General features: G+C 38.4%; 1 protein-coding gene across 4 annotated transcripts in view; it reads left to right on the forward strand.

The window, feature by feature from the left end:
• The window catches only part of RNF13 (ring finger protein 13), a 96,069-nt gene that overhangs the window by 58,632 nt on the left and 10,078 nt on the right, over positions 1–27,359 (forward strand). For all 4 annotated transcript variants that reach the window (XM_027875851.1, XM_027875848.1, XM_027875849.1 and 1 more), the window contains 2 exons: positions 13,384–13,489; positions 17,055–17,148. In XM_027875851.1, the coding sequence (XP_027731652.1) occupies positions 13,384–13,489; positions 17,055–17,148 (200 nt within the window). The remainder of the gene's footprint in view (positions 1–13,383; positions 13,490–17,054; positions 17,149–27,359) is intronic.

Below are 27,359 nucleotides of genomic sequence, written 5' to 3' on the forward strand. Positions count from 1 at the left end.
CAAAATTGGCAGAGAAAAGGCCATTAAATCTGGCAATTAAAAATCACCCGTAACTTAGGAGAGAGCAGTTTGAGTTGAATTATAAGGTCAGAGGGCAGACTTTGGAGATTTTAAAAAAGACCGAAAGGAAAGGAATTAGAGACATTAACTGAGATGACTTTCTCATGAAATTTAACCACAAAAGGGAGGAAAGATATGGGATAATAGCTAGCAGGGATGGATGGATCAAGAGAGGTCTTTTTTTTTTTTTGTTAGGATGGGGGATACATGGGCATATTGGTAGAAGTAAGAAGATAAACAGGGAGAGATTGATGATTAATGATAGTAGGGATGTTAGAAGGGGCAGTCTTTTGGAGAAGACAGGATGGAATGAGATCACTTGTACATTTAGAGGGCGTAGACTTGACAAAGAGAAGGACCACTTCTTCATGTAGGGGGGAAATAGTGGCAGAAGGCCTATGAGTGATAAGGGTGAGGTTAGGCAGAAAGAGGGAGCTCTGCAAATGTCTTAGCTTTTTTCAGTGAAACATGCGGCAAAGTTCTCAGCTGAGAGAGTGAGTGGAGATGGAGGCACGGGAGGTTTGAAGAAGGGTGGAAAAATTTGGGAAAGTCTCTGTGTTGAGCAGGATAATGAATCAATTAGAGAGGCATGAAAGGATTGTCTTGCACCATTGAGGACCCACTTGAGATTATGTAAGATAAATTTGTAGTGGATGGATGGAATAAGCATCTATTAAGCACCTACTATGTCCCAGGCACTGTACTAAATGCTTTTACAAATATTATCTTATTTGATCCCCACAAGAACTCTTTTGAGGTAGGTACTGTTATTATTTATCCTCATTTTACAATCGAGGCTGACAGAAGTTAAGTAACTTTCCCAGGGTCACACAGCTAGTAAGTTTCTGAAACTGGATTTGAACTCAGATCTTTCTAACTCCAGGCCAAGCGCTTTATCCACTGTATCATTTTTCTGTCTCTAGTAGACCCAGTAAGCATGGTTTTGTAATTTTCTCCATCTTCATTAAGTAGCATGTGAGTAGGAGGGAAGAGAGCAGTTGTGGGAATAATACAAGGTGGAGGCTTGGGAGAGCCAGATCTTTCAGAGAAGAGGACAGTATACAGTTGAACTGGCTTACTAAAGAGTCAAGCTAGGGAAAGGAAAGGAGTATAGCTAGTGCCAAGGTTGTGGCTTGGCTGAGAACTGAAGGATGGAGGGATGGTAGGTTATGTTGAGGCCAAAGGACAAAGTGAAGGGGTGTTGCAAGGCAGAGTGAGAGGTGGAATGGCACCAGATTGTGAAACTGCCAGGGAAGTTCAGAGTTCACGAGGGTGGACACAGTACCTTTGTGTGAGACGGCAAGATCAAGGGATATGACCACTTCTCTAGCTGTGGAACTGTAGAGTAGGAGGGGAAATGAGCAAGTTGAGGAATTGGGAGATGAGAGTATTTGAGAGTGTATTATTATGTATGATTAAGTCCCCTAGAGTGAGGATAGATGTTAGGGAAGAGACTAAAACTGTCACTACAGGGGAGAGTGGTGTCTTGGAGCTCAGTTGGTAACAGCTACCAGAATCTCGACTAGGTGATAAATATGGATTGAATGAACCCCAGAGAAGCTTACTGAGTGATAGGAGTAGAGGGAGAGCCTGGAAATGGCATTGAGCAGCAAGGAATATTTCACCTCTTTAACCTCAACCAGTGAAGTGGTAGGTGGGCAAGGTGAAAGAGAAGCCGTATTATCAGGAGGGAGCTGGGTTTCAGTGAGTTCAAGAAGATGGAAAGAGCAGGAGAGGAAAAGGTTTAAGATACAAATTGTTACCCATGGAGCAGGTATTCCAGAGGATACTGCTTTCGAGCGGGATATGTGTGTGGTAACAAGGGATAGGATAGTGGCTCAAAGTTTGTGGTGGGGGAGGGGCCAGAGCCATCAGTCGGAGCAGTTCAGAAATATAGCCTGACTCTTCTCATTGTGTGGTGGATTTTGCACTGCTCTTGTAACACTTTGATATTTTATATTTTTGGTTTTTCAGTGGAGCTGTGGTCTCATATGCAGGCATTACTTGCATTAATGCACAATGTAACCTGTCCATTACTTGTCTTCTCGTCCTTGGCAAACTTCTCCATAGAGTTTCCACAGAGGATCTGTGTATTTTAGGGGTAATAGTAATGGAGCACTTGGATATCTGTCCCTTTGTTATCACTTTCTCTCACCACATGATCTGCTCTCTCCACAAACCCTTTTTAGGTTGTATTTCATATTTCCCAGACACTACTTTTCACATATTGATCATTACTGAATATATGCTATAACCTTCTTGTGCTTACCGTTTATTTTTTTCATTCCCTGTTGCCTCACATGCAGCTTTGATTCTGTGTAGACTGGTTTTGGAGATTCACAACCCTAGTGGGAAAATATTTGTGTGTTTTTTTTATAAAGAGTCTTTGTAATAGGGAGAAACTTGGGATCATTAAAACAGTGCACAGTTTCCAATGCAATTCAGCCAATTCTCTCTTCATTTCTGGGACCAACTCATTGTCAACAATACCTAATCTAGATTTATCTATTGATACATAAACTCAATGGACTGGCCATCCAGCCATAATGCCTCAATGTGGATAGTAGGCATTTTTCATCCTTTTAGGTTATCCTCTATAAATTGTTATACTGATCTCTTTAGAATAGTTTTAGGCTCCTTTGAAAAGACCCTTTAGTGTTATAGGGCTTCTTGCACTTCACAGAACAATAGCAGTTTGCTCCTGCAAACAGGAGCATCTGGAAGACCTCAGTATCTGTTGGGAATCACTTTTCCATTTGCATCTTGTGCAGAACATCTTCTATGATAGTGGAGAATGCCTTTGATTAATAATCAAAGAGTCATTGAACAAAGTTACTTCTTTGGTTGTGTTCTTTATTAAGGAATTTTCTATGATTTTAACCGGAGACATCAGTAGGAATTCTGGTACCTAGGACAAATTTATTTGAGCTTCAGAACATGAGGTGAGGTTCTAATTTGTAATCAGTACTTTGCATGATTGAGAAAAATTAATGAAAGGGATCAAGAATGTTAAAGATGATAAAGTACTGGGAGGTCACAGTGTTTTAAGGGGAACAAGGGCTGGAGTAGAGAAAAAGATTATAAGCCAAGTACTGAATGTATTTGGGAGGGAAACGTGTGAACTGGAGGTCCGTAGATGATAACAACAAGGATCAGGCTCTTAACAAATGCTTTTGATTTGTTGGTTGATAGATTTTACCATCACTAACTTTCTCCCCCCAGTGCTACATTCTCTTTCTCCTCTCAGACCTGTAATTCCCTTTTCACCTCAGACATAAACTTTCCTTCAATCAAAGTCACAGAATTACCCCCTCCTTTTTTCCACCATACTGCCTTGAACTAAATTTGTTGGGTTGGAATAGGGATAGTTTGCTAAGGAAGACTGGAGTCTTGATCTTAAGACCTTTCTTAATAGTAAAGTTTAAATTAACTTCTATTCTGAGGCAGGAAAGTAGGCCTAATGAGTTCCAGAGGACCTGTATAGCTAGGGATTCTAGAATTTTATTCAGATATTCCTTCTAATCATCACCAGGCTCATGCTAGAAGCATTTCTGGTTTGGCAGCTGAGAAAACCAGAGATCTCAGAATCACCTTCACAATGTGATATGGAATTGGAGTAGGCCTTAACTTCAGTGGCCTAAGGATGGTTAATTTGTCTGTCGTACAAGGACCAAGCCCAGCTGTGTGCAAAAAAACTCATTGCCATGTTCACTGAAAGATCATGAAATTTTTGGCCAAAGTAACTCTCAAAGATCACTTCCTCATTAGTTCAACCTCCTAAAAGGTGACATAATCATTAAAATAAGTAAAAAAAAAAATTGCTAGTTGCTCTGCTTTAGACAGATAAAGAGCTTTAGCAGATAATTTAGATAATTGAAGTTCCTCATCACTTACTCAATACTTGTGGAGAAGGGGGCTGATAGCTACACCAACTGCCACCAAGGGTTGCTTCAGCCCCTGCTTCCTCAGCAGCTGCAGCTACTGAAGACCTTGAAAAGAAAGTTCTTGCTAACAGTGTTTTTTGGTACTGTCAAGTCATTCAGTATCAGAAATGGGTATGGTTTTTATCAATGGAAATAGTTTTTAAAACTTTTTTTTATTAATTTATTTTGATTTATCAACAATCACTTGCATAAGCTTTTGAGTTTTAAATTTTTCTCCCCTTCCATCCCCGCCTCCCTCCCCAAGACAGCACACAATCTGATATAGGCTATACATATACATTCCTATTAAACATAGTTTCACATTAGTAATGCTGTAAGGAAGAATTAGAGTATCAGTGGAAATAGTTAAAGAAGATGTGTTACCATCTGCTTTGCAACTGCACCCACAGAAGCTTCTTCCTTTCCGTCTGATTTGCCGCTGAAGCTCTTTGGAGAGTAGGGATTGTCTGGCTCTTCTCCTCGATTTCCTAGCACTTAGCACATTGCCTTGCAGATAGTAAGTACAGGGTCTGCTTTTTCATTCATTCCTTTATCTAGGTTGTTGGAGAGAGAGTGCAGTCACTCAGTGAAAGATCTACCCTTGTCAACAAAATGACATATCGCTGAAGTATTGAAATAAATTCTAAGCCTAATTAAATACCTCATGTCCTGTTGTTCTTTTACAGAGGCATAATTTTCTGTTCCAGTGTCTCAGTGTTTTGAGCAAAAATTTAATCATGTTTCAGTCGGAAAAAAATAGGGATAACACCAAGTTAAATCAAAGGAGATACTGATGAACTCTAAAACTGAAATTACACCCATTCCCATTCCTGAGAGTGTTAACGATCATTTGTACAAGCAGTCAAGCCAAGGGTCATGAGTTCCATTCTACATTCTGTAACAATTGGTGATTAGTACTAGTCACTTCTTTGTCAACATTAGTTTATCTCCTGTTAATAGCAGGATGGGATTTTTAAGACTCTTTGCAATGTAAAAAACCTGCTTATACAATATATGATCATTCATCCAACAGTTATTTTTAATTGATCATCTCTTACGTACAGGGCCCTGCTCCTGCTTAAAATTCAGGAGGAAGGATGACAAGTACAAAAATAACATAAGGGACAATGCAGCCTGTTATAGGTACCTCACAAAGACATAAGTTTGGGGCTAGCATGATTTTATTTTATTTTTCAATTAAAAATATTTTCTCTCCATTTTTCATTTATTCATTCATTTACCACTGTCATGGAGGAGATCCAGTGCAGAATCCTAGTCAAGGAGGCCTTCTGTATCTAGATAATAAAGTCCCTCTGCATGCTTCTGTTGTGGGATAGCTTTGTGCTAATTGTTTCAAGCTCAGTAACATTGCAAAACTTCCTAAGTGAGATCCATAATCACTCAAAGTTTTACCTAACTTATTGACAGAGAAAAAAACTAGGGGAATAGAATGCCTGTTGTTCAGTCTGAGAGTCTTTGCACAACCTGTGAGGTCATCCAGATAATTAGGTAGATGAATGGAGGGACAGCTAAAATTTTTGGACAGAGACTGCCAATGAACAATGAGTTAGACCCCGGATGAAGAAGAGGAGGGGGTGCTGGATTGCTTTTTAGGAATTCTAGTTCTTTTAAGATCACCAGACACCAAATAGAATGGACATTTGCATATATAGTAAAACAGAGAAAGAGGATTGTTCATGCAACAGTAGGTCTCTTTTATGTACCTGCTTGCTTTATTAATTTTTTTGGCGAGGTGATCAGGGTTAAGTGACTTGCCCAAGATCACACAGCTAGTAAGTATTGTGTCTGAGCTGGATTTGAACTCAGGTCCTCCTGACTCCAGGGCTGGTGCTCTATCCACTGCGCCATCTAGCTGCCCCTTTGCTTTTCTTTTAAGTATACCACCTCTTGCTTTCAAAATTATCCTGCTTGTTTGGATTCCTTTTGGGGTGAGGGTAGGAGGAAGAAGAAGGGAGAGAGAGAGAGAGAGAATTTTATGCTGAATTTGAAAAGGCTGCAACACATTAGAAGAAAAGAATTATGAAGGAGAAGCTATGTAAAGGATAACATTTTTAAGAAGGAAATAGAAAAAAAATGAACTGGTTACATGGTAGGATCAAGGGATAACCAGTGATTCATTTATATCCTCATAATGTTGAGAGAAAGTGAGGGAGGTCCCCAGCCCATTAGGTAGACCTCCTGGGGCAAACAATCAAGGACATAGATAACATTTTTACAGGATGGGCAGGCATGAATGGATTTCGTTTGGCACTGTTGGAGGTAGTAGGCACATTGAGATCACATGTCTGTTTTTGCATTTAAGTATGAAATTGAGTAACCCTTTTAACACAATTACTGTATTTTTTTCTGTCTATGCCATTTTCTGTAATTCACGTATAACTTTAGGTGCCAGCTGAAGACAGACAACACTAAATTAACTTTTTTTGTAGTACTTTGTAGCTTGTGAAACACTTTCCCCAAGCCATCTAAGAGTTAAATATTTTGGGGGACATGGTGGTTGATCCCCTGCTGATTCTCCTCTTTCTAGTCCCTCAGTGATCCTGGGCATCCCACTGTGGCATGGATGTGGCATGGATCCCCTGGCAAGGCTGCTTTGGAAGGCACACTTCAGGAGAGAAGCACGCAGGCGTAGGACTCTATAAAAGTGGTAGTCACCCAGGGCTGGCCAAAGCAGTGGAACCAATCTAGAAGGAAACATTCTACACTCATCTTGTGTCACCCCGAGGCTCTGGCTCTTTATGCCCTGTGATGGTTTCTGCTCTGATCTTAGCATATGTCTGGACTCTTAGTTAAGATAATGTTTGATATGTATGCATGAAGCAGATGTTAACATCATACAAGATTCCTTAATAAATGCAGTCTTAGTTATGATTATTAAATTGACCCTCTGTTATGGATCTTCAGTCATCTTCTGTTTATGCCCAAGGAAGAATTAAGTAGAAAGCAAATGAAAATCTAGTGGTAGCTTTTGAGAAATGTTTTTCAAAGTCCTAAGGATGGAATCAGTGAAACTTTGATAGTTGTTTGGAAGAAATTGTACAAGATTAGGCCTGAAGACTTAAAACAAGAAGCTCTCCAAAAGAAATAAACTGTTTTCATGTCCTTTCCCTTCCTGTTGTTGTTTCCTCAGTATTTGGTGTATAGGAAAACCCCTTGGCTGGTTTTTCCTTCTGTATACCCTTCTGGCTTCATAACAGTGAACATCCAGTAGGAGGCGCCAGAGTGTTTCTGGTAGACCGCTCAAGTCACTGAAAGTATTGAATATTATGCTTCATCTGAACTCATGCAGAATTATCAATGTAATGTAAAGGCTATGTTTATGCTGATCATAGTGTCATTTTCACGAATCTCTGTAAATTTTCTGTAGCAGTTATGAGTTCATTAACTAGCAGCATGGTTAATACTAAAGTGAAGAGATCACAAGGCATTATTTCCATATCTAAATTTCCAGTCTCTTCACCCAGTCATTTACAAATACTGTGGCTGAGTGGTAGAGATGTTTAATTGTTTTTAATTTTATTTCCTCTTGTCCATTTTACAAAAGAATGTGGAACACAGTGCACAGACATCTTATTTTCAGAGGCTTAGTCTCCATCTTCCTCTTGTTATAGCAGGAGGTTCTTTAGAGGACTAATTTGGTTTTGATGCTCCTTTTCTGTATAAAGAGTGACTTCATGCCAAGTTACTTATTCCTTTAAATAAATGAACTTCTATGACAATCTAATGGACTTTCCTTGATCAAATCTGAAAGGAAAAAGAAATGCAGCCTCCCAACCTTACTCTTCCATATAATATAATGTGTCAAGGCTATCAAGTTAAAATGATAGTACTGTGCTGCATTTCGTCTTTTTAAAAATTGGAACAACAAAGACTATTTACCCTTGGAGAATGTGTCTATTGTTACTGTGACTTTCTGGAATGGTTTTCTAAGTCTTAAGTGTGATATGAATTAGCCTTGAAAAATAGAAAAATCTGTGTACCAGGTTATTGTAGCATATTTATAGGTTAAAAAATCTGTTATAGATAAAGAAACTAAGATAGCATAAAATTACTTTTAATGGCTAAAAATAACTTACTTTTAAACAGTGGCATGGTTTTTTTTTAATACTGACTAAAGATAAAATTATTCAGCAAACTAGATTGAAACAGTTTGAAAAAATAGAATAAAAATAGGCTTGTTATTCTTAGGGAGGATTCCCTTTGCTAGTTTATTTCTACATGCCTGATTTATTTAATAGAACAAATGTTAAGAAGCAAGGTGACCAGAATGAAGATGATGATGAGGAGGAGGAGGAGGAAGAAGATGGGAGATAAAGGAGATAAATATATAGCTTTCTAAGGAGAAACCATAATAACCTGAAAAGACAAATTAGCCTGTATGGGGGAAAACTAGTTCCCACTCTGGCCCAGTACTTTCCTTTCTGGTCCTCCATCTCAGCTAACGCTTCTATTAACTTTTTCCCCCCTTAAAGTTTTCAGCAATGTCTTATTTGCCGTATCTAGTGGTTTTTTTTCTTAGTTATTTTTCATCTTGATCTCTTTGTTGCATTTGATAATGTTGACTACTCTCTCATCTCTAGATGTTTAGGATACTTCTCCTAGTTTTCCTGTCTAACTCAATACTTGGTATATCATCTCTGTCCTGGGACTTTGTCTGTCTTCTCATTGACTCCATCAACCACCTTGGATTTAATTTTCACCTTTACAGAGATAACTCCTAGATCTGTATATTCCCCCTTTAGTCTCTTTCCTGAGCTTCAGTCTAGTATCAACAGCTGCTTATTGTATATTTTAAGATGGTTATCCTAGAGGCCGCAACATGTCCAAATCAGAACTCATTCACCCCCCTCCCCGCCCCAACCAATTCTCCCAGACTTCTTTGCTTTTGTTGAAAGCCATGTCATTTTTCCAGTCTTTCATTTTGATAATCTTGGTATTATCTAACAATTTCTCTTTCTCCTGCACCCCAAATAGCTATTCAGTTATTAAATCTTTCGAATCTGACTCCTTAGTTCAAGACCCTTAATGCCTCTCATCTAGATTATTGCAACAGCCTCCTAATTTGACTTCCTGCCTTAAGTCTCTGACCATTTCCACACTACTTTCAAAATTATTTTCCTTAAGCACAGATATCGCTCCTACTCAATAAGCCCTGGTGGTTTCCCGTTGCCTCTAGAATCATATATAAACTTTTTGTTTCACTTTTAGAGTGATTCATGACTTTATACCAAACTATCTTTTCTAGCCTCATTGGACATTACTACCCGTCTTTTACTTTGTACAATATTTTATCTTCCAGTTCCTTGCTTTAGCTGACCTCCATGCCTTAACTGCTTTCCTTTCTCATCTAGACCTTATACAATCCTCCTTTTCCTTTAAGATACATCTTAGATATCACCTTCTTTTGATCTCTCTTTACTGATCCCTTTAACTGTGAGTTACCTTTCTTTCAAAGAGCCTTGTATTAAATTATTTCGCATTTATATTTATTCTTTATACATCTGCATATATCCTTATTGTCTCGTTGAAATAGAAACTCCAAGAAGGTAGGGATTGTTTCTTTAATTATGTTTGTAACCCCCATGCCTAGTATAGAGGCTGGCACCTAGTAGGCTCTTAATAAACACCTGTTGATTGATTTTGAAATAGTTGTCCTATAGGTATCTCAAACTCAACATGTCTAAAATAGGACTTATTATCATTAACCCCCAAATCCGCACCTTTCCCAAATTTCTCTATTTCTACCAGGGTTGTCATTATTCTTCTAGTTGCCTAGGTTTGATACCTTGATGTTATCATTGACTCTCTCACCCCACATATCCAGATCTCTCCTCCTCATTAACTACACCACAGTTCAGGTCCTGTTTCCCTCTTGCTTAGACTATTACAATAACTTTCTAATTGGTGTCCCTTCAAGTGTTTTTCTTCTCCAATCCATCCTTTGTACACTGTCAGAGTGAAATGCAGCTCTATATCATTTTCTTAGTAAAACTCCTATTGCCTCTAGGATCAAATATAAACAGCTTTATTTGGCTTTTAATGCCTGTTACGTCCTGGCCTCAATCTTTTTTTAAGGCAGTTGGGGTTAAGTGACTTGCCCAGAGGCACACAGCTAGTAAGTGTCAAGTGTTTGGTCTGAGGCCAGATTTGAACTCAGGCCCTCCAGACTTCAGGGCCGGTGCACTATCCACTGCGCCACCTAGCTGCCCCTCAATCTATCTTTCCATCCTTATTCCTATACATTGTGGCCCAGACAAACTGACTTTCTTTCTCTTCTTCCTGCTTGGTCCTCTGATCTCCCTTTGTGGTGCCTCTTTGTACTGTCTCTCCCAAGCCTAGAATGCTGTCTACTTCACAGAATGCTTTATATACTTCAAGACACAACTTAAGTACCACATCTTTTCCACAGAGCCTTTCTTGATCTCACCCTCTGTCTTACACTCATCCCCAAACTGCTTGTCCCTCTCTTCCTAACAGTAGTAAAAAGTAGTTACAAAGTATTGAATTTGTTGGTTTTTTTCCTGTTATATATGTGTGTGTATGTGTGTATATATATATATATATACACACATATATATATTTACATACTGCTTCCCTTGATATACTATAAGTTCCTTATGAATAGGAATTGTTTAACTTTTATTTATATCTCCATAACCTAGCACAGTGAGTGGTATATATAGTATGCACTTAAATGCTTGTTGATGATTGTTTGATTACATATCCTTAAGTAGCTATTGGTATAGGCAAAAAGTATTAATTATGTGTTAAAATAGATTAAGGAATCCTTACATTCCTCCTAGCCAGTTTCAACAGTAGGTAATAACAATGCTATTTTGGCATTTTGAAGTTGAAAATTACTTCATTGATCCTCATAACATCTCTGTGAAGCAATTACTATAAATTCATTCACTTTATATCTTACTGTTCTTTTTCAAATGTAATAAAGAAGTCTATAGGACAGGAGTTCCTTTTTTTTTTTGCTGTTTTTTTTTTAAAGGCAATTGAGGTCAAGTGACTTGCCCAGGGTCACACAGCTAGTAAGTGTCAAGTGTTTGGTCTGAGGCCAGATTTGAACTTGAGTCCTCCTGACTTCAGGGCTGGTACTCTATCCACTGTGCCACCTAGCTGCCCCAGGACAGGAGTTCTTAACCTGGGAGCCTGAGAGAGATTTTAGGGGGCCTATGAACTTGGATAAGAAAGAAATTATATCTTTAGTTTTATTAATCTTTGCTTTCCTTTGTAATCTCATATAGTCAGTCAATTGATTAGAGTTTATTAAGGACCTGCTGTATACTACACACTCTCATAAACATTGGGATACCAAGAAAGGCAAAAAATGCAGCTTCTGCTCTCAAGGAGTCCACAGTCTAATATGAGAAATAACATGCAAACAACTATGTACAGAAAAGTTTGACATAGGATAAATTGTGTGTTGTTTCAGAGAGAAGGCACTAGGATTAAAGAGGACCAGAAAGGGCTTCTTGCAGAAAATGAAACTTGAGGTGAGACTTGAAGGAAGACGAGGAAGCCAGGCAGTGGAGATGAGGAGGGAGAGAGTTGCAGGTACTTGAGACAGCCAGTGACAGCTCTTGGAGTCGGGAGGTGGTGTTTTGTGTTTGAGAAACAGCAAGGAGGCCAGTGATATTAGGGGGCAGAACATGTGAAAGGGAGTAGGTTGTGGAAGGTTGGAAAGGAAGGAAGAAGGGGCCAGATTATGATGGGCTTTGAAAGCCAAATAGAGGATTTTATTTTTGATCCTGAACATGATAGGGAGCCATTGGAGTTTATTAAGTCGGTGTTTGACATGGTCAGCCCTGTGATTTAGGAGGATTAAATCAACAGCTGAGTAGAGAATGATTTGGAATGGGGAAAGATGTGAGGAAAGGAGACCAACCAGCAAACTACTGTAGTAATCCAGGTATGAGGTGAAGAGGGCATCTACCAGAATGGTAGTCTTACAGGAGAAAAGAGTTGTTACAGAGGTAGAAATGACAAGATTGGACAACTCATTGGATATGGAAGGGGGTAAAAGAGTTAGAATGGAGCAGCCAGATGGCCCAGTGGATAGAGTCCTGGGCCTGGAATCAGGAAGACCTGAGTTCATATCCAGCCTCATACACAAACTAGCTGTATGGCCCTGGGCAAGTCACTTGACCTCTGTTTGCCTTAATCTACTGTAGAAGGAAATGGCAAACTACTCCCGTATCTCTGCCAAGAAAACGCCGTGGACATTGCAGTCCAAGGGCTCACAAAGAGTTGGACGTGAATGAATGACTGAAAAACAAGAACAAAAAGAGTTTGAGGATGACACCTAGAGGTTTTGATTCTGAGTAATTGAGAGGTTGGTGGCACTCTCAACAGTAGTAGGGAAGTTAGGAAGAGGAGAGAGTTTTTGGTAGAAAGATAATAAGTTCAGTTTTGGACATGTATTTTATTTTATGCTTTTAAAAATATTATTTTGGGAAGGAGTCCATGAAACAAAAAGCCTAAGAAGCCCAGTTTTAGGGAAGGCCTTCTTGATCATTATCTAGAATCTGTCAGGTCTGACTGCCTATCACCTAGTCCTGGAAATAGGCCTCTTCCTTGTTTATTTCCAGCATTAATAAATAGCTCATGTGCTTACCATCATATAGCTTACTCTGAATTTGATTTCCTGTTTTATTGACTATGTCTTATCCATTTCTAAAAAACCACACACACACCCACACCCACACTCACACCCCAGAGGGCCGTATGTGGATTGTTAATAGCATTTTTACTCCAGTTCTTCAGGGATCTATGTTTTCGCTGGTATGCTTGTTCCTTCTATCAACACAGACCATATTCATGAATTGAATATCAAAAACCAATCATATGGTGGTTATCCTTCTGGTAATGGGCCTTCCTGTGCTTAGACTGCTATTCACGTGACAAAGATTCGATTGTCAGGTTCATACTACCTTTCCTGCTTGAAAGGATCCACCACAGTTTGTGCTCCTTGAGAATCCACAATCACCTCCAGGGTCTATGTATTACATTGCATTCCTATGCAAGAGACTAAGGAGTTTGGTGGAATTTAATGGATGTCCAGAAGTACACGTTTTCATTTGGTTGGTTTGGTTTTCTCATGAAAATGAATTTTTATAACACTTGACACTTTATTAAAGTCCATAGGTTATTCCATTGGAGGCTCAAAACATTAATAAATGAAGGAGATAAATCAATAATAAACCAAGGAGATAAGGGTAGCCAGTTACCACTTAGCCAGTGGTAACTGGCTAAGAAGCACCAGAGGTAGAATCTGAGCCTGAGACTTGTCCAACTGCATTAGGGATTTACAAAACGTGATTTGACAAATACTGATGTTTTGCAAATGTTGTTTTGTGTTTTTCCTCAGAGGCCATATTGTTTTGGTTCCAGAGTTTAGCCTTCCTCTAGAATACTACCTAATACCATTCCTTATCATAGTGGGCATATGTCTCATCTTGATTGTCATCTTCATGGTAGGTAATTTTAAATACTTTTAAAAAATAGATCAAGGATTAGGAAAAAAGCAGCATGACACGTTTTTTTTCCCTACAGGAATAGCATGCCTAATAGTGCTGACCTTATAAAATGTTTCTGTAATACACACTTAATATAATCTAAATTAATCAACCAGTCAGTAAACAGCTAGATAGTTGGTGAAAAAGAACTGGAACATGAGAGAAATGAGAGCTGGAGAGTAGATCTGACAGTCACCTACTTAGTAGAAAGTATAATTGAGCCCCTTCTGCAAGCTGATGAGGTTCCTGAATGAGAGTGTAGTGAGGAGTTGATGTGACTGATGGTCCAGTAAGAGACACTGTGAAGGAGCAGTAGGAGCATTCATATGGATAGCACACGAATCAACAGAAAGCAATGTTCTAAAAACCCAGAGAGGAGAGAATTCATCGGTATGGAATGTTATGGCAATGGTTTGAGAACTTAGTGAGAGGAGAGAAAGGGGAGGCAAGGAGGCCAACACAAACACAAACGACTTTTTTTTTTTAAATTTGGTTGATAGCTTGGGGGGATGTTAATGTCAGGTGAGGGGTTTTTTCTTTTAAATGTTAGGAGAGGCCTGGTCATCTTTGTGGATAGGCATCAAAGCAAGAGCCAAGTAGAGAGGGAGAGATTAAAAATGATGTCCAAAGAGGGCTGAATTTAGAGAATGTGGAATCAATCTCCTGAAGAAGATGAGAGAAGATGATGTCAAAGGTACATGGTTGGCCTTGATGAGAAAGAAAGACCATCTCATGCACAGAGGCCAGAGCAAAGAAGGACAGATCAGGGAATAATACCAAGGGAAGAATAATAATACAGAGAAAGGAAGAAGGCTCATAGAAAATGGCCTCTGTTTTCTCACTAAAGTATGAGTTCAAGTTCTCTGTTGAGGGGTTGGTTTAGAAAGCTGAGAGTGGAGAAAGTTTTGAACAGATGGTGAAGATGGTATGACAGAGAATCAATTAGAGAAGACCATTGGATCGTTATGAATAGAGACTTGAGAACTCATCTTTTATACACAACTTAGACTATGATTATGATACACCAGTGCTGTTAAGAGTTGAGCAGAAGAATTTTGAACACTTGGTAAATTTTCACGTAGGAAAGATTTTATAGTTAACTTTCTTTTCTACAAAATAGTCTTCTAAGAAAACGTCTATTAAAAAGGAAAATGTAACTCAGGAGAATTTAGTCCTATTTAGTTCTGTACTATTCACTTGTAAATTAACTAAAACATCAGTATCTATAATCAAGAAATATTTCTTTTCTGCTCGTTTCACCTGGTATTATTTTGATTGATTGAACAATCTGTGAACAGAAGATATATTGTGTATGTTGATCCACATGTATAACTTTGGTCAGTGTTCATCATGTGATAATTAAGAATTATGTAGGGATTATTTAATTGTTTGAATTTTATGATCCTGTTTTCATCTGCTCTCCTGGAATTAGAGTGTGGGTCTTAGTATTTTCAGTAACTGTAGTATCAGGAGGCAAATAACTTTGGTATGTCCATGTGATCCCGTTATTAGTTACCTTCAGTCAGAGGTGTCAGACTCCCCAGTGTGGCCAAACCAGAGTAAATGTAATTGGGAAATGCTTAACAAAATAAACAAAAAATACTATGTAGCATAGATAGTTACTTTATGGCTTTCTAAGTCACTGTGGATCCTGTGGGGATCCATTTCTGTTTGAGTTTGACAGCACCCTCTTAACCGTACTCATTAACTGCTGTGTAAAATTTTGGCTGAAGGGACTTGCTTTTGGATCACCAGACGATGCCAGCTATTCTCTGTAGCATGAATCAGCAACACGTGTACATTGTAAGAGCAAGGAGGAAAAGGCATAGATGAATTCTGTCGTCATAGATACTCAGCGAGCACCTGTTCATCATTTTTGTAGGACTGTGGCAGAGTGGAGGGGACAGACAAGGGTGAGAGAACATTCTTCCCTTAAGTTGCTTGTACTTTTATCCCTTCAGGTGTCTGTTGCCATAGACAATATAACAGACAAGAACATCAGCCTCACCAATATAATCAGCTTTTTTCCCCCCAAGATTCAACTTACTGTACTTTAAGTTTGATGAAGCAAACAACTGTTATCATCAAACAACTGTCCACAGAAGAAATTAGAAAGTAGAACACACACGTGGCAGATACTTAGAATGCCTTATTGAAGATCAGCACAATGCCTTTCACTGCCCTGGATATACAGTGTGTAATTAGTAACTTGGAAGTTTGAGCTTTTCAGAGGTTTTTTTTTTTAAGCTCTTAAAGGCAACACAAAATCTAAATATGTAAAGAAAAAGTATTAAAGAGTTCCCCTTTACATTTATATTGCATGACAATTTACCCTATAATCTCCTCCCAATTTTATTTGAGAAGTTAGAAATTTGCCACTCTTTTTCATTATGTTTAAGAGAATAGATAGCTTGAAATTCAAGGTAGGTATGTTAGTTGCATCTGCTGTTCTTCCCAGAAAAGAAAAGAATCTTTTAAAACAATTATACAGCTGTATTTTGTACAGATTAAAATAGAAATTTTTGTGAGTTGTTCAGAGTACTTCTGACGGCTTCCTGTCTTCTTGCTAGTTGTAGATGTAAACCTTCCATGGTTGCTTTTTCTGATCTTTACTTTAATTATATTTTCTTTTCTTCTCTCCAGTTTATAGCCTGCACTTTAACTGTGACTCATGTGTAATATAAAATGCTTTATTGTGCAGTCACAATCATGCCTTGATTTAATATTTTGATCCTGTTCTTTGTTTTCACTTGTACACGTATATCTTGGAGTGTTAGTCTTTCAGATTCAAGTACTTAGAAAACAAGGAGAAAGTTTAGCTCTGCCAGTTTGCTTTAATTGTTAATATACCACTTAAACTCTCCCATGTCATTAAATGCTTAATAAATGCTTTTTGATGAAAATGTATTATAAACATTTTGCATTTTGTGATGATTTTGACAAAAGAAATGTTTATGTTAGTCATTGCATTGGTACAGATCAAGTTAAGCAGTATGTATAATCACTGGTCAGCAACATAGTGCTGTCATTTTTCAAAAATGAACATTTACTGAGCTATGGCCCAGGGGATCATAGCATATAGAATTCCATTGTAAGTCCCTCATTTATGCCCCATTACCTCCATTATTTTAGTCTTAATATGTAAGCTTTACATTGTACAAATTTGCATATATTTTGTGATACTTATATTTAAAATGCTTCTTTCTTAGTAAATTAAATGGTCAGGGTCAGTGAATACAAAATGCACAGGATTGTGGGAAACTAGTCACTAATGTAATTTAATCATATCTTAAAACTCAAAAAATCAGTGGATATAAAGACATTTATTAAAATTGTATTTAATTTATGTCCTATATCAGATTGCGTGCTGTCTTGGGGAGGGAGAGGGAGAAAAATTTGAAGCTCAGAAGCTTATAGAAGTGATTGTTGATAATTCAAAATAAATTAATTTTAAAAAATTTTATTTAAAAATTCCTTTTCTGTTTATATGTAATACTTTTGCATCTTTTCCTGTCAATTTTAGATCACAAAATTTGTGCAGGACAGACATAGAGCTAGAAGGAATCGACTTCGTAAAGATCAACTTAAGAAACTTCCTATACATAAATTCAAGAAAGGCAAGTGAATGTTTTCTATTTCCCAAATGGTCGTCTTTAGGTTTTAAATACATTGGAATCTTACTGTAATGCTATTTTTTAGGTTCCTTCCTCTGGAGCCCCCTTTTAGGGAATATGACCTTTTGACGTGGACCTTTGGATAGTTTGTTAACTGAATATCATTGAACTACGTCTGTGAAAAGTCTCATTTTATACCAAATTCCACTTGATAGCAAACAAAATACTGAGGTTAACGTTTTTCTAAATTTTGAAAGAATGTGGTGCAGCCTCTCTGGTTATCTGTCTGTGGTGATTGTTTTTAAAGTTCTGGTACACTTTTTATTACGTTTTATTTCAGAAATATTGATTGTTTCATAGATTGTTACATATTACCACTGTAGCACTCCTTTTTTGATTCTGGTCTCATGCTCTCAACCCGAATTCCATTGGTAGGTTAGGTTCCTAGATAGTCACATCTTTCCTCCAGGTTCTAGGGGTGCCTCTCCAGTTCTTCTAACATTCCAAGCCCAATCCAGCGCATTTCTTGTACTACCCATCACCAGTGATTACTGCCCCAGAATTATTTGCCAGTGCCAGTACCAGTGCCAGTTAGTATATCCCCGGTATCATTTGTTCAGTTGATGTTTCAGAATCACATTAGCATTCATTGCTTTTACAAAAGGATATTTATTGAAAAGTAGCAAAACTCAAAAGTGCAAACATTTCTCCCCCAACTGGGGCACACTCTTCCCCTTTGCCACCTCGGTTCCTAGGAGAGTGGGATGCAAATTTTAAATTACTGCTACCAACATCTGCCTTGCGCAGTCATTCTGAAATCAGGCATAGTTGATGGATTCATTGCTTCCTCTCCTGCAGGGAATTGTGGTGTCTCAGCTGCTGGGCTTAGGAACACACATTCTCTTTCAGCTGTGACGTCTGTGGCAGTCTTTGCTTGGGATTCCCAACAGTGGACTTCTCGTGGCTTCCCAGCCTCTCCAAGCTCGCTGCAAACTCCAAGAGTTTGCAGCCTGGTTCATTTCTTCTAGGATATTCATTCATCCAATACCAGGAAAGAAGAGTTGGAAGAAGCAAAAGCACTATCCATATGTTCATGGCCATTTGTCAGACAGCCCAGGTGGGGATTGTAGTCCACTCATGCTACCTGTCCCTTAACCCCGAGGCTTATAGAAGTTCTTACCTCAGTCACCACAAGGAAAGAGAGGGCTTGATTTTGTCTGTTCATGACTTTTACATGCATACTTATTTCTGGCTTAGCAGTCAAGTAAAAGGCTTTTTCTTCATGTAGTAAGCAGATAGGAAATAGTCAGAGAATACCTGAGCATGCTCTGAAGTGCAGGGCAGGGCTCCATTCCACCTTCTGGGAAGCACATTTGCCAAGGCCATATATGAATTGGTAGTAGGCAGTATATACTCTAAGGACCAGGTTCTCCCTCATTACTGTAGTAATGACTTATAAGCAAAAAATGGTATAAAAGACTGTGTCAAAGTCTTGATTAGCCAGAAAAGAGATGGGAAGGTTATGTAAAGAAAAGAAGTGACAATCAGTGGGCAACCTGGTGCTCCTTTGGCATCCTCCAGAGTAGTAACAGAACCAGAGAAATCCGTCCAGACAGTTGGGTGGAGGCAATTATGAAAAATTTATAGGAAGATGTGGATGAGAATCTTCTGCATGAGAAGGCACAGAGAGTTTTCAGTCTATGATGAATGGAACATCCCATGGCATTGAGATCACAGAACAAACTTATTTTGGCTTAAGTGTTTATAATATTCAGTTGGAAATAGAATCTTTATTGGGAGGTGTAGGAGGAAGAGATGGGGAAAAGAAGGGCAGTGGGAAGCTTAGAGGAGAGAAGATTTGGAACACCGTTAGAGATTTGAGTCTTGCTTTAGGGGGAGGATTGCTTTGCTGCAGTGAATACCCAGTCTCACATGAGGTCCATGATAATTGACGTCTTCCAGCTTTCTTCAGAAGCATGTGAATTAAAGCGGGAGAGGTTGATGATAGAAATAATCCAGGACTGTGCTTTAGTGAGGCATGAACAATGATGAGTTCCATAGTAGAATAGAGCTGAACTGGTTAACCAAGGGGTTGAGATTGGGAAGGGAAGAGAATGTAGCCCGAGAGCAGGGGTAATGCCCTGAAAAAATACTGACAGTAAAGGATGGCAGAATTGGTGTGCTTGGCAAGACCATGAAGGGTAGGTAAAGGAGAAGTGAGGCAGAGGGAAGAGATAGACTGATAGGAAAGAACAGATGATGAATGGTATTTTAGAGTTCTAGGTTGTGGAAGTGAGTAAAGGCAAGATCAAAGGCGTAACCATCAAAATAAAATACTATTTTAAAAAAAGTATAACCGCCTCTCCCTGAGGTGATCATGCCGAAGAGGCTATGTGATCAGACAGGTAAGAAAATCAGTAGAAAGTAGAGCCGTGGGAGCCAAGAGATGAGAGAAAATGCAGGGAGAGGGTGTTTCTGCTGGTGTCAGAAGCTATAGAGGGCTCAAGAATGAGGCCTACTGGACTTGGAACCTAACGGCAGCCTGAACTGAGGCAGGCTGGCCAGCTCTACCACACCCACTCCAGAGAAAACCTGAAATTTAGACCTTTCAATAGTCAGTAAACATTTATGAAGTACTCGCTTACTATGTGCTAGGGGGAGGGAGGAAGTGAATGAAGCCACTTGACTTGGGTGTGCAATGGAGAAGTCACAAGTCCCAGATTAGTGAAGCTAGGTGAGAAATGAGGAGATGTTTTGAGCTGAGCTGCCTCTGTAAATGGAGGCTTAGGGAGGTCATGGGTGCACTCTTCCATCAGGGGCCAGAGGATAGATGTGAGACAGAGTACTGAGGCTCGTGGGAGCTTGCAGGATGATGAACGTTTTCTGATAATAAGCTTCCTGGGCCATCATAGAGAAGTAGGAGTTGTCCCAGAAGAGGTAAGGAATGAGGTGGACCACATCAAATTATGATCAGGAACTGCAGTATAGGTGACTTCTACCCCAGAACTTCACAAAAAATTTCCAGCCCATTGTCAACAAGCAAAGAGGCCATCAGCAAAGTCAGCACCAACATCAGCAAACAAGCACAGACTTACTAGTGTGACCAGAGAAGAGACAGAGCCACTATAGCCAGTGAGGTTCCCTGTCCAAAGGCAGCACTAGTGGAATGCCCTCAAGAATGCCCCAGGATGCTTATAAGCCCATAACTGGGCCCTTGGGGAGCAGTAACAGCCAGGGCAGATGGGACATCAGCAGAGTTACACTGCGGTACTCAGACTGTGACAGCCTCTGGGTGCTTTATATGATAGGGAGGAAGAAGAAACAAGGTCCCTTCAGAATATTAATGTCTCCAAAGAGCATTGAGGGAGTTAAATAAGAAAAACAGTGGACACTTGGGAGTGGATTAGCTCTGTTCTAAAAGTTTTAATAGGCCAAAGAGGGAGAGGAGTAATATACTAGCATGGAAAAAGGGAAGAAAGAATACAACTTAGTATTTCTTATAATGGGGTTCATGAAAGTAAGAGTATACAAACATAGAGGAAGGGATGGGGGGGCACCAAATGAACTTTAATCTTATGTGAAACAGAAGCATTGCATGCTTGCATATGCAGACACACACAGAAAGACATCAGACTTGACAGGGAAACAGTGGAGATAGGTGGGAGGGTAGTACTTTGAAGGAAGTAGTTGCAAGCAAAGCAGATTTCCTGCCGTGGATTTTAGGAAGAAATAATCTAGGCTGTGTTTATCAGTTGGGGAATAGCTGAACAAATAAATACCCTTCTCTTCTCTTTCTGAATGTAGAAGTAAAAAAAACAAAATATAAAACTTTCTATTTATGAAAATCATTCTATGATGCTTAATAATCAGTTTCTTCTTCATGTACAACATAATTACCTTGGTCCAGTTTCTTGACACTTCTCAACTGGACAAAATTTATAAAATATTTTTAAAAATTGTGCTCATTTCCATTTTTTAAAAAATGACATCTTTTGTTTTCTATATTACCTGCATTGCCAAGTATAATCCCATTCTTACTCAGAATCATCTTTTTTTTTATTATTATTATTTTTGTTGTTGTTGTTGTTATTTTTTTTTTGTTGTTTTTAGACAGTGGGGGTTAAGTGACTTGCCCAGGGTCACACAGCTAGTAAGTGTCAAGTGTTTGGTCTGAGGCCGGATTTGAAGTCAGGTCCTCCTGACTTCAGGGCCAGTGCTCTATCCACTGTGTCACCTAGCTGCCCCTCAGAGTCATCCTTTTTAACAAAAAATTATAGAAGGAAAAAATTTAAAAAAAGCAATTCACAAAACTAACCAATACATCAGCTGAGCCTAATAGTATTAGTATATACTATGTCCCATACGCTCCCCTCCCCTCTCCATTGAAGGAAATACATTTTCTCATTTCTTCTTCAGAGACAAGTGAATGGCCATTAAAATTAAACAGAATTTAGTTTCATTTTTTCTTTCCATTTACTTTGTTTTAATTCCTGAATCTGCTTTTATTCAGTTTTCCATTAGTTCTGTAAGTATTCTAATGCTTCTATATTTTTAAAAATTTTACTTTTTAGCTGAATTTATTGAACACCAATAAAGGGAGAATGTTAGAATGTTCACACACACACACTTAAAATATGTAAAAATTGAACATGTTACTTTAAAAGTTGTCCTCCTTGTCTATGTTTCTCTCTGAACTTCCTCGTCTTCCTTTTTGTCATGTTAGAAAAATCCTTCAGGGACCTTCAGCATTTGCCAGCTGGGGCTTTTCCTGCGTTCTAGCCCTCTTACACACGTCTCATCTCTAAGCACAGTCTAACCACACTGGTCTGCACGCTGGTCCTCACACAGTGATGCTCCATTTCTGTGCTCTGTGCCTTTGTATCGACTGTCTTCTGTGTCTTCTGTGCACGTGGTTATAATTGTTCCTCACCTCTGCCTCTCGGGATCTCTGGCTCCCTTTAAGACTCTGTGGAAGCCTTTCGTGTTTCAGTTCCTTCTGCTTTCTCATGCCCTCCTTTCCACAACTGCCTTGTTGCCCTCACGTTCACACTGTTTTCTGCTCTGCTGCTGCTACTCTTCATCCTGCCAAGCAGACCCCTCCCTGGGGCTAATGGTCTTCACCTTTCCCCAGCCATTTCTATTGTAAATTTTTTTTGTTTTTAATCAGAAATTTTTTAAATCAATGAAAATTTACCTTCTCTTCCTCTGACCCCACTTCTTTCCCACTGAGAAAGAAAAAAAAAAACCTCCTATTATAGCATGTATAATCAAGCAAAATAAATTTCTTCATTAGCCAGGTCCAAAAAATATGTCTCAGTCTGTACTCTTGAGTCTATCTTTTCTCTATCAGGAGGCGGGCAGCATGTTTTATCGTGATTCCGGACTCCCTGTTGGTCATTGCGTTGATTTTAGTCCAAAGTCTTTAAAAGCTGTTTGTCTTATTAAGTAAATTGTTCTCCTTACTTCACTCTGCATCAATTCATACAAATCTTCCCATTTCTCTGAAACCATCCTCTTCATCATTTCTTATAACACAATAATATTCGTTACACTCATGCCCAGTTTATGGGGAACCCTCTCAGTTTCCAGTTCTTTGTCACCACAGAGAGTTACTATAAATAGTTGTGTACTTCCTTGATTAGAGATTGATTTGCTTAAAGCTAATCCCTCCTTTAATCTATCCACTCTTTTTTCCCCACCTCAATCCCTTTTCCCTCCTGTTTCCCTGAGTGAAATGCCTTTCTGTGTGTCTGTGCTCGCACTTGTACACACACACACACACACACACTTTTTGATCAGTTCAGATGAGAGTGAGATTCAAGTGTTGCCTGTTCTCACCCCCCCCAGCTTTATTGTTTGTGTAGACTTTTACTTGTATACCTGAATTATGTGAGATTTATTTCCCCCTTTCATCTCTTTCCCCCTCCGCCTCCCACTTTGTATTCCTCTTCCTCTGACATAATGTAATCTTATTTACATCTCCTTATTACATTTTACATCTGAGGTTTACACGTTTCCCAAGTAAAAGCAAAACTTTTAAGACTATTACTGTGGTTAACCACAACATTTTAAAATATTATTGTTCTTTATTTTTCCTATTCATTTTAGTATTTCATTTTCTTAACTATTTTTCAAACTTTTTTTTACCAGTTGTATTGCAGACCCTCACCCCCTACAAATTTCTGACTTTTAACAGTCTCTAATATGTAACATCCATATTTATCAAATAAAAAGATAATCATAGGGTTCCTTATATGTTAAAATATATTTAAATTATAACTTGATTTTAAACTTAATTCAGTTTAAGAACGCATTTGTTATGAGTCACTCTAGAATTGATAGATGTTACTTTTCCAGTCTCAATTTTTTCAGTATACTTGAATTTTAAGTCATTTGTTATTCTGTGTGTATGAAGTATATTTTTTACACTGCTTATAAATTTCATTGTTTTAATGAAATATTGCATTATACTTCTGTCATAGACCATTCATACTTAGTGCTTTTTATTCAGTAGAATATTTAGTAATAATTTATCTAGTAGATAAATGTCCCTGAGGAGAGGGCCTGTCACTTTTGTTGTCTTTGTATTCCTTGTGCCTGATACATAGTAGATGTTTAATATTGAATTTACTGAATGAAGTCAAAAATTGCTGTTTGGCAGCTGCTAAAGTAATGAATGTTTGGAAAATACCTTTTGTAGCCGTGGAAAATAGTATGTATGAATATTATGTTTAACAAAAAAAATTATAAATGAATTATAGTTATTTTTCATTATGAGCCAAATTTTTGGAAATTTTAGCTCCACTGCTTGGGTGGTTATAGCTTGAGAAGCACTTAAATCTTCTCCCTCAGACAGATGATGCGGTTTATTAAAAATTCGACAGTGTTGTCACAACCAAGAAGATGAAGTCTTATCAGAAGTGATATTTTTTGCCAGACTCTTCTCAGGCATCTAGTTTATAGTTCTTTCACCCAGCCTTTTTTGTGTTTTCAGTTTAGTCGATTTAAGACACCCTCTCTAGCCAGCTACAGCTCTGTTGAGGCTGGAGAATTGGCATTCTTCCTGTCTTCTTTCTGGGTGAGTGAGGCGTATGACTGATGGGAGCATGCAGGTCCCAACAAAACCACTTCAGCCTCATGTCTTAGAGTTTCTAGTATCTATGTGGATTTAGAATTGGTATTTAATCATATTTATCTTCCTTGTTCACACTTGGGAGTGCATGGAACAGATGTTTCCCCAGAGTGGTAATTATGTGTTTTAGTCCTGATTGTGTTCATTAAGTATGTCTTTTGTTTTCAAGGAGATCTCTGGTAGTGAAGTTCATGGGGAACTCATGAAATCCATAGTACTTACTGATTTACTCTTAATGACTAGCTATAGGGAAAGGAGGTCAAAAGATGGTACATGTAGTTCTAAGGACATTCGTTTGTTCCATCCCTTTTAGACAGTGTTACATGGTATTTCTAAGATGGAGCATTTAAAGAGTAAGATATGGGAGTTAGAAAGTTTCCTCTACAAAATAGAAATTCTCACAGCTTACTGTGGGAAGTATTGGTAAAGTAAAACAAAAGGTTAAAATGCTTAACTAGCTTGGTGTGGTTTGAGGGTATATTTCACGTGAAATGTATAAATATTTGATAATGACTGATTAGAATACGGACAGGTGCAGTTTAGTTAGACGTTGTATGAGTGTAACATTATCTCTGTAGGGGGTTATTAGCATATGGGATGACATGGAGCTATCTTTCCTCAGTGTGACCACATATGAAACCTAAGGTGATTTTTGCTTAATGGAAAATCATCACTCTTAAAAGTCTGTATTGCTTTCTGCCTGAATTTCATCTTGTAAACATCATAGTGATTAATTTTCCAAGGTGATCCACTACTTTAAATTCAGAATGTAAGAAGTATGATGTAGATTATTTACTTATTTACAAAAAAAGAGAAATAGACTAACACACATTTCTTTGTGTGATTTGGCTAGAATTGGAAGTAAATAATTAAAACATTAAAACCCAAAACAAACATGCAGACTGTACAGGGGACTTTGACTTAGTACATATAAATAGGAACACTCCAATTGTTTACCAGTATTCTTTTTCCTCAGATGTATAATCACAGTTATGTATCTATCATCATGGAGTCAGAGACAGGAATAAATGAAGAGTTAGTGGGGGAAGACATAAGAGGGATGTGAAGGACGCATCCTAAATGAATGGTATCATTTTTTTCCATGAAGGGTGTCAGGGTCCTCAGTTGAAAAGTGGGGAAGAGAGGGCCCTTTAAGAAGGAGAAAATGGTTTAGGGGAGCTGCTGTGCTGAGCAGGATAGCCAGGTGGCTGGATTGCCTTGTTGAGATGATGTTACATAAGTCTGTAGTGGGCTCAGTCAGCACATTTTGGTTTTTTTCTGCAGCTCCACTGAGAAGTGTGTGATTGGAGTGAGGGTTGCCAGGGGTGGCAGCAGACCAGAGTTGAGGTTTGATGAGATAGGATCAGCAAAGTGATGAGGGGTCAAAGGACTGGAGAGCAGAGTAAAGTGCAGAGTTTACTACAGGTTCAAGATACAGAGGCAAGAGAGTAGAACCAATGCAGAAGACCTGGCCTGGGAACAACAGTGAGGACAGAGAACAGGGTGGGGGTTGTAAAACATAAAGTGAGATTGATGTTTGATTGTGATGAGAAAGGAATTTCAGAATTCATGAACGTGGATATAGAACGATTGTCAGTGGATTGCAAGATGCGTCTATGACCATCTTTGTGTCACTGAGGTAGGGTAGCGTAATAGGTCATGGGAAATGACTTGAATAAGGAATTGAGAAGTTAGGGTATTGGAAGGAGCATCAGTGGTATGCTGAAGCCTTGTTGCATGAGGGTAGGAGTTAGGGTGGAAAAAAAGACTATGAACTCAGGCACTGAAGAATGTTCGCTATATAGATGATTGCCACCAGGATCTGTATTATATTCAACAATTGTTGGTAAATGAAGTAAACAGTACTTTTTTGTTATCATAGTTCTTTGAAAGAAATTCAAGGTAGCAAATTTAGGAGATGTTAGTGTGATACGGATGGGGACTAGATGTGCAGTTTCATTTGTGTTGAGAAACATGAGAGAGGGAAATTCTTTCAGTCAGTTCTGGTCAATGTCTCTGCAACTTACAGTATTGAGGATTTGCCTGGAGAACTTCTCAGTTCAGGTGACTTGTTCAGGTCACTTAGCTAGTCTGTATTGGAGGCAGTACTTGAATATGGCTCTGACTAAGCTTGGAGGCTAGCTCTTTTATGTCAAGAGCATCATATGATAATTATGTAAATTATTCTTATGTACTGGTTTTTCAGTATACTGATTTATTTCTTCAAATGCAATTAACATTATCTAATTAATTTTCATTTAGTCTGTCTTCCTTTTTGTACATTTGGTTCAGTTTTCTTGGGGAAAACATTTGGAAGGGAAGGGGTTTAAGTAATTTTCATTTTCAACAAATAATTATCAAGAAAATAAGATTTCATACATTTGACTAAAGCGTTCATTGGTTTAGACTTTGGGTTTCAGACTATCTGATCCATTTTCTCTAATTGCGAAATTTCCTCTTAATTCCTGTTTATTCATTTTACCTTCAAAATGATAATAAATGTCTTAATATTTTGTTCCTTTAATTTAGAAAGCTCCTGAATGCTTTTTGAGCTCACTTATACAAGTACACATCCATTGTCCTCCAAATACAGCCATGTTAGGATATTAGAATTCATAAGGAATAATGAAAAAATAAAAAAGTGAGCATAGAATAAGGAAAAGATTTGGGAAAAACCTATAATTGTCCAAAATGAATTTTTCCCAGCACTTTGAATTTTTTGTTTGTTTCATATTTTGGGGGGGGGGGGTTATTTTGATCAAGAGAGGTGTTTTCATCCTTACCAGTAAGAGTAAAAATGTTGCATTTATATGTACATCTGTGTGTATATCTGCCTAGTTGGTGATAAACATTTAATATCCAATAATTTGATTTTGTTTCTTTACCATATATGCAGTGTAATTTTGTCACCAAAGGGTCAAAGGATGATAGGTCTTGAGTTAGAAGGCACCTCAGAGAACATCAGTTCCAGCTTCCTCAAAATTTTACAGTGGAGGAAACTGAGGATAGGAAGAGTGAGTGACTGGCCCAAGGCAACGCAGGTGGTGAGGGTTCCAGATGGGACTGAACTCCAGAACCAGTA

Source organism: Vombatus ursinus, unplaced genomic scaffold, assembly GCF_900497805.2.
Source record: "Vombatus ursinus unplaced genomic scaffold, bare-nosed wombat genome assembly UNPS02014810.1, whole genome shotgun sequence".
Lineage (NCBI taxonomy): Eukaryota > Metazoa > Chordata > Mammalia > Diprotodontia > Vombatidae > Vombatus > Vombatus ursinus.